The sequence below is a fragment of the Durio zibethinus genome, chromosome 15, assembly GCF_047325235.1.
Source record: "Durio zibethinus cultivar Kanyao isolate XHJ-2024 chromosome 15, ASM4732523v1, whole genome shotgun sequence".
Classification (NCBI taxonomy): domain Eukaryota; kingdom Viridiplantae; phylum Streptophyta; class Magnoliopsida; order Malvales; family Malvaceae; genus Durio; species Durio zibethinus.
This window is the reverse complement of record NC_143176.1, coordinates 7562266-7574570: the sequence shown is the minus strand read 5'-3', so window position 1 is coordinate 7574570 and position 12305 is coordinate 7562266. Positions and strand designations below refer to the sequence as shown.

The 12305-nt window shown below is 29.2% G+C and overlaps 2 protein-coding genes across 2 annotated transcripts; both read left to right on the top strand.

Moving 5' to 3' along the window:
- The first annotated feature begins 474 nt into the window (after positions 1-474).
- LOC111302347 (uncharacterized protein At4g14100-like) lies at positions 475-1573 on the top strand. The gene is made up of 2 exons (XM_089744281.1): positions 475-1062; positions 1323-1573. Exons 1-2 carry the CDS (start codon positions 585-587, stop codon positions 1421-1423), a joined length of 579 nt encoding a protein of 192 aa, XP_089600407.1. The 5' UTR covers positions 475-584; the 3' UTR covers positions 1424-1573.
- Positions 1574-5381: 3808 nt separating this feature from the next.
- LOC111301723 (ADP-ribosylation factor 1) lies at positions 5382-10527 on the top strand. Its single transcript, XM_022897620.2, has 8 exons — positions 5382-5793; positions 5909-5947; positions 6127-6189; positions 7001-7019; positions 8251-8362; positions 8854-8901; positions 9372-9502; positions 10056-10527. Exons 1-8 carry the CDS (start codon positions 5691-5693, stop codon positions 10087-10089), a joined length of 549 nt encoding a protein of 182 aa, XP_022753355.2. The 5' UTR covers positions 5382-5690; the 3' UTR covers positions 10090-10527.
- Positions 10528-12305: the final 1778 nt, after the last annotated feature.

The window sequence follows — 12305 nt, the reverse complement described above, 5'->3', positions numbered from 1 at the left end:
ATCATCACATGTAATGTAGCAAAATGGGATATACCATTCAAGTCTTACTAAAAATAAAAGAAAATCCAATGAAATATGCAAATAATAGTGGATCTATTAATAAAATATTAAAATTTTAAATTTCAATAATCAAAATTCAATTATTAAAAATTTCAAATATAAAAAAATCCAATTTGATACAAAAATAATAGTAATTCACAAAAAAAGTCTCATTTCATTTTTTATTTGGTACTCACATTATAAATTTTGGTCCAAACCAAGCATAAGCCCAACATTATTACATCAACACTTCAACACTCACCATTTCACATTATAGGCCTCTAGTTGTACTCTGTTTGGGCCTATAACGATTTCCTCCCAAATAAATGATGAAGGCCCGTGGCTTGGCTCTTCCTTCAGTGTTGATTTTTGAACTCAATTTCGAACCACAAAAAAAAAAAAAAAAAAAAAAAAAGGCTCACTTCATTATCCATTTCCCCATTTTCCTTTTTTGGACACGTTATCCCTTCCCCACATTCCATAGGGAAAAGCAGACAACAAGAACAAAGAATCTGGTTGAACAAGGAAAAAGCTCCAAAAGTGAGATGAGGTTGAAGAACTTCCTTTTCTGCATAACCTCGTCAGTGATATTCCTTCAATTTTCTATGAATCATTCAGTTGAATGGCCTGACTCAGTCCCTACCCCGACGCCATGGCCGGAACAATTCCATGCACTTCTTTGCATGACGTTGTACTCAGGGGGTCACCAAATCACTGACCTTTGGTATGATTGGCCAAACGGCCGCAACGTTAATCTGCAGCAGAAGCAGCTTGGGGTGTTTATGTATGATATAGAGTGGAACAATGGCACCTCCTTTTACTACACACTGGGTACCAATGGAACATGCGAGATCATTGATTTTGGAGTTGGCATTCCCAGGCCTGATTTTCTTGATGGAGCTCATTATTTGGGGACTCAAGTCAAGGATGGGTTCCTTTGTAATGTGTGGGAGAAAGTGGATTTTATTTGGTACTATGAAGATGTTGCTACTAAGAGGCCAGTTCGATGGGATTTCTATGATGGTACGTACGTGATTATTAGGCTTTCTTTTGTCTTTCAATGAACAATGAATTTTTTTGGAATATATGAAATGTTCAAATTACTTTTTCTAAAAATTTTTTACTTTCTCCACTGCAACTAGAAAAAATAGTTCAAAAAATTGTTTTTTTCTCTACATTGGGCAGAAAAAAATTCCAGGTTTACAGCACTGCTCGACATTTTTGCATGTGTGTCTCTATAGTTATGCAATACAGAGTAATCAACTAGCATGGAAAATTTTCAGGAATAATAACACACGTGATGACTTTTGAAGTTGGTGTAACTCTGCCAGATTCAACCGTCCAAGCTCCCGAATATTGTTTCACTACTCAAAAAGAAGTGTAAACTTGCTATCTATTTATCTATCTATATTTGTTACAAAAGAGACCATAATCAAGAATAAAAAAAAAAATTATAAATGTTGTGATTTCAACTTTAAATGTATTGGATGTTACATTTTAAAAATGATTATATAAATCAATTAAATTAAGTTCATGGCTCTTGAATTAGCTATATATAACAGTATACGATTATAGATTTAGATATATTCTATCAGTTGCTGAAAGCGGTCTCCATTGATGATCAGTCTGTTTCTGTATGATGTCTTGTTTGAAGAAAATGCGAGAGGCACTTTGATAAGGTTTTCTTAAATCAAAATAGAAAAGAATATAATTGTAAAATGGATTTGCCAAATTGTTTCTGTAAGAGTTGAATCTTCTAAGTTCAAATTGCAAAATGTGAAATATCAAAGGAAAAGAAATCATGGAGATAAGGGGAAAAAAAAACAGGGGAAACCAGAGGAATATTATTAATAGTAATGTTAATTTTGATCAATTCAAAAGATTTTTCACTGTCCTTGCTTGTATAGAGAAAAGCATCAAATTTACTATTGTATTAGATTGGGAGTTTCACATTTATCATTTTACTCTTTGTTATACAATTTTACCACCCTAATATATTTTTTGATGCAATTTTAATCAGTTATAGATGAAAAAACAATATTGTATCTAAACAAAAGAAGATTCTGTTAAGAATTTTAATTATTTTTAAATTTTTATTATATGAAAAAATAAAAATGCTGTATTTCTAGTTGCAAACAAAAATAATATCAATAATTAAATAAAAATAAACATAATTAGATTATTTTTTTAAAATATTCATAATGCCACTAATTTTTTTCTTTTTTGAAAAATTATAATAAAATTTTTTATAAACAGGAAAAATTTTTTCATTAGAAAAGAAAATACTTGAAACAAGAATCTCACTTTTCTTTTTAAATTGCTCCCTAAATCGATTAAATTGATTAAAGAAAAAAAATAAACTAATTTAATTAAATGATCGATTTTATATTGAATTAATAGGTTTAATCCAACTAATGTTCTCCCGTATTATATCCTCTTAACTTCATAAAATCTTGGTGTAATAGAAGATTAAAAAGAAAGCCTGATTATTGACTCAAAACATCACAACGTCATTTTATAAGGTCTTATTCCATAAGGAAAAGACTTACATGAAATTTCATAAGTAAAATTTGTAAAATTTTTTATAAAAAATAAGTAAATCAAAATTAAAATAAAAAATCAAAATTGATAGATTAAAAAATCTCATTACATAAATCAGGCGTGCAAAATTTTTTTAAAAAAAATTATTTATATTAAATAAATATTTTTAATAAAAAAATGACAAAATTTTTATCGACAAATATGTATAGATTAAATTTGAATTATAAATATATTTTTTACATATTATTGATTTTTACATCTAACTCTACCAATCAATGGTTTGAATTTTTTATTAAAATTTTTATTTATTCATTTTTAATAAAAAATTTCACAAACTTCACCTATAAAATTTCATGTAGATTTTGTCCCTTACCACATGCCTAACACTATCTCATTTTTTAGTACATAAAAATTTTTTTTAAAAAAATTAAAGGTATTGTAGGTATTTTAAAATAATATAATTATTTTTATTTAATTAATGATATTATATTTATTTGAAATTTAAAATAAAATATTTTTTATTTGTATATATAAAATTAAAAAATAATTGAAATTCTTAACATAATTTCTTTAATTAAGGTGGAGATGACGATAATTACATAGAAAATAAAATGGTAAATTATACAATAATGAGTTGAGAAGTAAATAAGGAACTCTCAATCTAGTACAATAATAAATTTGATCATTTTCTCTTATATATATTATAAATAAATTCACATATATACTAGAAGAATTTATCAAATTCACTCTTATCATAATTTTATTCAGTACAAAATAAATATTTAAAAAATAGTATTTTATGTAAATAAATCAACAAATTAATTCAATCGAAATTTAATTGATGCAAAAATAAAAAATAAAAACTTAATTTTTAATGATATAAACAAAAAGCTTAAATATTTACAACATCAAACTTGAAAAATAAAAATGAAGCTAAAATAGAATAATTTGAATTTGATTCATGAATATTTATACTATTCAATGTATGTGTTAAATTTAAATAACATTACTAATTAAGTACATTTACTCAAAATTAGTTAGATTCATTGACACCATAAATTTGTGAATTGATAAATTTTTGAATAGCTAAATTCATGCAATTTAGGTTTTAATTCATGGTTATTTATATTACATTTATTGACAATTAATTAGGTTCATAAATACAAGAAATTGGTTAAGTTCATGAATAATTAAATTCATATAATTTAAACTCAAAATATTAAATTTAAATCATACTAAACACCAAATACATTTATTGACAATTAATTAGGTTCATAAATACAAGAAATTGGTTAAGTTCATGAATAATTATATTCATATAATTTAAAATAAAAATAAAAACATTAATGAAAAATATCAATAAACCAATTAATTACAAATCATACAATCTATGCCTTATAACTCATTCAATTTAATTTAATCTCACAATTAAAGACTAGTATCATTCAATTAACAATTTTAATTGACTAAATGTCACCTCATATTTCTTGCATCCCAAAATAATGTAAGGCATAGAATATAAAATGCCACAACACACTTATTTTTTAATTATGTTTGAATTCTACAAATGTTTTTGACTGATTATTAGGATAGTTTTAATATATGTAAAAGACCTTTTTAGCCTCTTCATTCTTGCATTCCCACAACAACTAACCTCACATTTAAAATTAACTTCCATAATCACCCCTCAAATTAAAATTATAGCTAAATCATGGGTGCATTTACATGGAACACACATGGACTAAAAAAATCATAATCTCAACTTAATTCCACAAAATGCAACCTAAATCTAGAAATTAACTTTGAATTGCAAGCATGAAATTTTTGAAAAAAAAAGATAAAAACATAATATAAAAATGTTAATAGTTATCAATAATCATATGATTTGATAGTAAAATATTAAAATTTTAATTCAAATGATTAACATTCAAATTCTGACAATCTTAAACATGAAAAAAGAAATCTCAATAGTTGTATTATTAGCCAACATTATGTCAAGACCTCAAATAAAAAATAAAAAAAAACAATTAGCATTTGAGGCCACCATAGGACTGCTATTGTTATGAGGGGTGATTCATAACAAAAAGCAAATTTAGCAAAAAATAGTAACATATAAAACAAACTGTAACACATATCAAAAAATGATAACACAAAAAAATAAAGAAACTAAATTTAAAAATAAAAGATAATGAAGAATGAGTTATATGTGTTAAAGTGGTTGATTATTTTGATTAATGGATAGTATTATAGATTTTTAAAAATCAATTTGAATTTGAATTAAATTTTATTTGAAATTGATTCGAATTAAATTATATTAATTTAATATGTTAAAATGTATTTAAATAAAAATAATTATTTTATTTATAAAATTTAATATATGTAAATTAATAAAAATATTTAATTTGATTTTATTTTATTCTTAGTTTTATCATTTTCTTACATGAAAATCAAATTTAATTGAATTAAAATATAAAATATTTGAATTTAGATTGAATAAAATAAAAAAATTAATTTGATCCAATTCAAATATTAAGATCATGAATAAATTTTTTTATTTTTTAGTTTTTTTCAATCTTAACAAATGATAGAGTTAGACCTACCAAATGTTAATTATCTTTTAAAATTAACTATACAAAGAAACAAAACTAAGCCTTCATTGAAGCATTTTATGGAAAAAAATTCTCTCTAAACAGGCGCCGTTTGTTTTCCCTTCCAAAATTCAACGACCCCAGTCTAGACGTCACCATGTCAAAATCCTACGACTTCCTATATAGAATGACGTGGCCCTATCATGTATTGCCATCACTGCACAGAATTTTACCAAACCATTCCTGCTTCTCCTCCTCTCTATGTTGACTCCCTTTTGATCCAATTCCCAGGAATAAATTAGGAAAACCCCAAACCACAAAAAAAAAAAAAAAAAAAAATACAGTCGGTGCAATTCTCTCCCTATCTACTTCTCGAATTCTCAATTTAACCCCTCTCGAATTCTCAACTCCTCTTGTAAGCAGACCCTCTCCTTTTGTGAAGGGAGGAAATCGAAGGGGTGCTGCTTTGCAGATCTGATCCAAATTCATGCATTGAAGAGTAGTTTTCCTATATTTAACGAGATGGGTATACTGCTTACAAAAATGTTCTCTTCTCTGTTCGGAAACAAGGAGGCCCGGATCCTTGTTCTCGGCCTTGACAATGCCGGCAAAACCACCATTCTCTGTATAATTTCTCATCCTTTTGATGTTTTAAGTGATGCCCATTTTTCATATCTGGATTTATGCAATGGGCATTAGCTATTTTTTTTTTGTTGATAATTTTGTGGTTTTCGTTGCAGATCGGCTACAGATGGGTGAAGTTGTCTCCACAATTCCAAGTTAGTCCTTTCAATTTTCAAATTTCTCTCTCTCTTTTTTTTTGTGTTTTTGTTTGAGCATTCTGATATGTTTGGGGGGAGTTAAATTAGATAAGTTAAGATTTGCATTTAAGCACATCAAAGGTTTCTTTTATATTTAAGAATTGCTCTTTGATTTGTTTTTGTTCCTTATGGTGCAGCAATTGGATTTAATGTCGAAACAGTACAGTACAATAACATCAAATTTCAAGTTTGGGATTTAGGTATGCCGACCACTACTTCTTTTTAACATGTAAATAGATTTATTAGATCAATGCCTTGAAATTTTGATTTTATTTTCCTATGGATTTGATTGTCTAATGTGGAAGCATATGTGTATTACAATCATATTAGAAAACACCCCGGTTTTCAAACTAACAGATATGTCAGGATGATGGATCAGTTACTATTCTGAGAATTTCAATCTTTGTAGTTTCTTAGATCAAAGGCTTGACTGAAGATGATTATAACTTTTGTTACAGTAAATCTCAATTGCATAAAATAGCAAGACCTGGTTTCCAATCCACAAATTACTTGATTTCTTTGCCTCTTGCCGATATCTTTGTATATATCTTCTAAATATCTCATCTGAGAAACAAGCATAATAAGTAACAACTTGAAGCAAATTTACAGAACTGACCACTCTTTATCGTCAGATCATTACTTTTTCAAAACTGGATGAAAGAAAATTTTCTTTTATTTGGAACATCTGTCTCAACTCATAGGAGAAATCAGGAAGAAAGGAAACTTATCTAACTTACCTTTGGCTGCCAATCCAGGCTTTTTCTGCAATATTACATTGAATAGGTTGTTCTTTTCTGATGGAAGTTTGCTGTTATTCAAAGCCATTGGACTTCGTCAAAATAAAATTGTCAAGTTGTGGAATTTTTATCTCTTAGTATTAGACTGAAATTGGATACCTTGTTTTCTAATTTTGCTTTCTTTTATCACTTTGAGCTATTTAATTTTATTGTTTAGAACATTAGTGATGTCAACTTCTTGTCCTAATGACATCCTTATCATTTACTGTTGCAGGTGGACAGACAAGTATCAGGTAACTTTTCCAAAGATGCCACTTTTTTCTTTTTTTTAAATTTCTTTCATTATTTAACTTACATTTTGTTGGCAACTCTTCTCCGAGATGTATGGTTTCCTAAAGCTCTACGTAAATTGTGTCGTTGTGAGTCTACAGCATGGTATTAGTTACTTGAACAATTTAATTGAGATAATACATTTTTTCTCTCAAAGTTATATATACAAAATGAGTTCTGTTAATTCTGGATTATGATATGGTATATGTCTTATATTCCACTTCATAGTGACTTCATATGATTAATGTTTGATGCATGATAGAAGAATCATTTTGATGCATTACTTGTACAGTTTTTCAAAGAGAGCTTGTTGTCTTGCAAGGGTTTTTTTCCCTGATTACTTCAACTTAATTCTACCTTAAAATATCTTTATTCTGATTATACTGTTTTGGCAAACATGGAAAGATTTTACTCCTTTTGTCTTAAACTATATGACCATGTTTGACTTGCGATGAAGACTAAGGAAATAAGCTTAAACTTTTTTATAGTTATATTAAAATTTTATTAAAATTTTAATTTTTTATAATATCGATGTTTAATGGGTATTAATGCCAACAAGTTAAAAAAAAAGTGAAGTGGGGAAAAATAAGAGTGTTAGGGTCTAAAAACTGAAAGAGGACAAATATTTAAGACATTCCAAGAGAAAAGATGACATTCAATTTGAGAGAAAGTAAGTAATGAATTTTAGAGGTATGGTAGCATTGCCTCCTTTACACTTGTACTGCTCCTTCAAGCAGATGTGGTAAATGTGCGATTGGACGTAGTTAGGATTTATTTTTGCGTTAAATGTTATTAAATTTATTATTGCTAAAACTCATCTAAAATGAACATCTTTAGAAAGCCACAAGTTAGACTAAATTATCTTAGTTGAAGACTGCTTTTACCACAAAATCTGAATGTAGATTTTACGGCTAATGTTTGTTAACATTTCAATGTTCATATAAATGGTTTTTTTGTTTTTCTTTTTTACCTTACAACAAACCAATTTTGAATCTGTCATGGTATTTCAATGTTGCATTCATGGGATTCCCCTCTTTTTGCATTTATGGTGTATTGATGCCAGTGGAAAAGAAAGCTTAATCTATTCAATTTTTAGTGTATGACTCATATGTTGCTTCCTTATATTCACTTAATAAAATGCTGCTCCCAGCGATAGACCACCTGTCTAGTTTCTTATTTATCTTTTCTCCACAGGCCATATTGGAGATGCTACTTTCCAAATACTCAGGCTATAATCTATGTTGTTGATTCGAGTGATACAGATAGGCTGGTGATAGCCAAAGAAGAATTTCATGCAATCTTGGAGGTAAACTCATCAAGATCTATTTCTTCTTATTGGCTGTGAAGATGACATATTCTGGCTGTAAGGTTTATCTCATCGTTGTAGGAACTGTTATGTTTTTGAAGTTTAACAAGAGGAAAGAATGATGTGTGGACACGTTTTATTGTCTCTGTCCCTTTCTGCATTGTATTTGTTTCCTTATAGAATTATCTTCAATTTTTAAATGGTATTTCATGTTGTTATATTCTTGTTGTGTTACCTTTACCTTTTTTAATTTTATTTAATTATGTGAAAGCAGATTCAGAGGACTTCTTTGTCTCCTTATCATCTCCTACTAAAAAGAAATAAATCAAACCCTTTTTTATTTCCTTTTTACTATCAATGAAGATGACTTGTTTATACATCTGTAATAAATTACTTTTGCTTGGTGTTTACATTATTCTCTTACTTTTCAATGCTTGTTTTACATATTTTATCATGCGTCTTCTGGAATAATTTCAAGTAGTCTTTTGCAGGAGGAGGAGCTAAGGGGAGCAGTTGCTCTTATTTTTGCGAATAAGCAGGTTGGTGCTATTCTTCTTCTTCTTCTTCTTCTTCTTGGGGCTAGTGTAGAATTAATTTTTTTTGCTTTGCTTGTGTAACATGGAGCAAAAGCTGATTATGGGCATGGTTTGGAAGCCCTTACTGCAAAAGGAAATAATATGCAATTTCTTAAGCTTAATTGGGAACATAAAATTGAGAGTGAATTTGGATTGTATTTGCTATACACATTGTAAGGGTGAATGTACACAACATGTATAAATTAATCATGAATATCATTTTTTCTTGAGTTCTTTTGATCAAATTATAGTACTAAATTTGTTATTCAAATCCATTATTTTAAATACAAGTTCCCGAATACAACCTCAAAAAATTTGGCTGAGAAAAGAAGGATAACTTTGTCATTTCTTGAGTAAATATTGTGATCCACTTTGACTATTTTCTATTATTATTTTTCTTGTAATTATATGTGTCACCATTTTGGTGTATACAGGATCTTCCAGGTGCACTTGATGATGCTGCAGTGACAGAGGCTTTGGAGTTACACAAGATAAAAAACCGTCAATGGGCTATTTTTAAAACTTCGGCAATAAAAGGGGAAGGTCTTTTTGAAGGCTTCGACTGGTAAGTTTTGTAGCACATGTAATTCATGTTATTGTAGAATTTACTTTGAAAAATTGCTCCCTGAGTCAATAAAATTCGTATTTACATATAGCTTGCTTTGCAGCTATGCTATGACAAGATTCATTGTTTATAAATTCGGCATTTATAAAGAACTTTAAAGTTCACTATGTCCGGGTTCTATGCATCTTTTTCAATAATTGAAAGAAGTTTCAAAGTAAATGTATCCATCCCTTGAACAATTCGTCATTTTTAAAAACGTAGTTGAATGCTGAGTTATTGTTTATGCACATCGATTAGTTCATGAACAATACCTTGCCATCAAGAAGGTAATGGGGCCAGGAAAGGACTAGTTGCTCGTGTAATGTTTTGTTTCAATTTTTTCATCTCTAAGAGACATTGTTTTCGCCACTGAGGATTGATGATTCCATGAAATCAATTAACCTAATTAGCACAAGTAGCAATTCTGATAGAAACAAACTGAGAAGCTTTTTTCCAATTTTCACTTTTCCTGTTTGTTCATCTTTTTCAAGTAATTTATTTGTAATCATTGTAGGTTGAGTAATACACTCAAATCCGGAAGTGGCTAACTCTTGATATGAAGAATTAAAAGCTGGCTGATATGTAGTCAGGCTGGAGCAACGAATGGGGAATGGTGTTTTTGCTTGGTATGATCTGATACGTCAATTGACCTTCTGAATTTTTGGCTTTAATTTTTTGGGTAAACCTCTGGTATACATGTAAAATTTTTGTTAAAGATTAACCATGTTATCCTTAATTTTTTTACATTATGTGCCTTCCCCTTCCCTGCTGCAAAAACTACCTTTCCATCCCTTCCCCACCTCAGAACTCCATTTTTGTTCCATGTTTATATCTCAATTAGTTTCATTAGCTTAGTCTGCTTTCTGAGTTGAACAATCGGCAGCAAAGCATCTACATCTTTTTTGTTGGACTGCAAAATCTTCTGCTTTTCGTGTTCACTCTTCGAACATGGAACTATTAATTAAGAATTCTTGGGTTTATTTTAACTGCTTCTAGCTTTTCTTCTGTTTACTTTTTCTTCAATTTTTGGCCATTAATTAGACTTTAGACCGTGCATCTATAATCCTTTATATATATATATATATATATATATATAATTTAGGGGTGACAACTTGACTGATCAGAATAGATTTGGGTTGGATTGGACGGTTCTTGGTCTTGGTACTTTGGGGTTTTGACTAGTTCGAGATCATTTTAAATTTAAGCAGGTTTAGGGATTTGGGCTTTTGGTTTCTTTAATGTTATAACCTTTCTTTCACTCCAAAGAATGATTTGGCGCTTGTTTGGTTTAATGGAATGCTTATTTCATTTGGGGACTGTTCCTAGTACATTCCAAAACGAGGCTTATTCCAAAGTTTGGTTTAAATTTTGGAGAGGAATGGGTATTTCGATTAAAGGGTCTATTTTGAGTTTGATGATAATAATCATTCCTTTCTTTCCTATGGTATTAACTATTCCTTTGCCTCCAAGAATAAAAATATTTTATTGGCTAGTTCTTTCTTCATCCCACATGGTAGATAAAAAGGTTTGGAAAATGATATGGGAGCATATAATTCGTTTCGATTTATTAGGTTTTATAATTATATCTTACAAAAAATATTTTACAAATTGAAGACGTTATGAATGCTTATATTACAAATCGAATTTTAGTTTATGTCCAATGTGAACCGTACCACTTCTTTTTAAAATCACGAATCTGTGCCAGAAAAGAATTTCTTTTGGAGAGCCTGAGGATGCTGTTACTACTCCATAGAATCTATGGAGACGAATTACAGGATCTCCAATATGTCATTTGTGCCAATGGCTGAGAATGAGACAATTGAACTTAGTCTTCTTGTTTGAGAGCGGGCAAGAATGGTTTGGTTTGCTTAGGATGCTTGCTTATAATGTTGGCGGGAAACAAATTAATTACAACATTGGACGATGGCTGGGAAAAGTTTTTTCCATGGAAGTGTTAGACAGAAGAGATAAGAGCCATTTACAAAGTCCAAGTTGCTTTCACCTCCTGACTCGTTTGAAGGACTTGCAACATTGAACCCGTTATCATCACGTACTAAATTGACTGTGTTGTTACATCCTAAAGAGCCAGTGGCCAGTAATGAATCATGTGAGCATCCATACCATATATTGGCAGACAGAACAGTCGGCATGTGTTCGTGTTGCTCCTAACACATCAAAAAGAACGAGAAAGAGTGGAAAACAAACGCGCTTTCCCCATTTTTTCCTTCAAGTAATCATTCACGTGTTCAAACTATCTAATTCCACATTGAATAATCAAATGTCAGACAAAATAATTAATAATTTATATATATTTCAACTTGCATATGATTAAAGTTTAAGTGAATCTCTTCAGAGATTGAGTGGAGTAATAAATTATTTATAATAACATTCCATCATACCTTCGAGCATGAATGGCATTATCTTCTCAATCTTCAAAATCTGATTTCTTACAGTCTTCTAGATTTGCACCACTGTTTAAGAATCAATGGATTCTTTCTCAGCAAAACGTCAGCAATTTGTTTTGCTGTTAAAAGGATAAGGGAAGACTGTGTACCAAGGGATCTCCCAATTTCACTGCCTCTCTTCTATGCTTTGAAAATGGGATTTTATTAATCATCACAAAATTTATATATAGTAATTACTAAAATTAGTGTTTGAGCTAAGATGATCTTGTTTTAATAATAATAATAAAAAAAAGTGTTGTAACGAAACTTAATTCACGATATCTGTAATTTTTTTTATTTATCTTTAAATTATAATTTTT

Coding starts and splice junctions, on each gene's coding strand:
- LOC111302347 (XM_089744281.1), top strand. CDS start 585: ATGAGGTTGAAGAACTTCCTTTTCTGCATAACCTCGTCAGTGATATTC. Junction 1,063..1,322: donor TCGATGGGATTTCTATGATG/GTACGTACGTGA, acceptor GAAAATTTTCAG/GAATAATAACACACGTGATG.
- LOC111301723 (XM_022897620.2), top strand. CDS start 5,691: ATGGGTATACTGCTTACAAAAATGTTCTCTTCTCTGTTCGGAAACAAG. Junction 8,363..8,853: donor AATTTCATGCAATCTTGGAG/GTAAACTCATCA, acceptor AGTCTTTTGCAG/GAGGAGGAGCTAAGGGGAGC. Junction 9,503..10,055: donor CTTTTTGAAGGCTTCGACTG/GTAAGTTTTGTA, acceptor TAATCATTGTAG/GTTGAGTAATACACTCAAAT.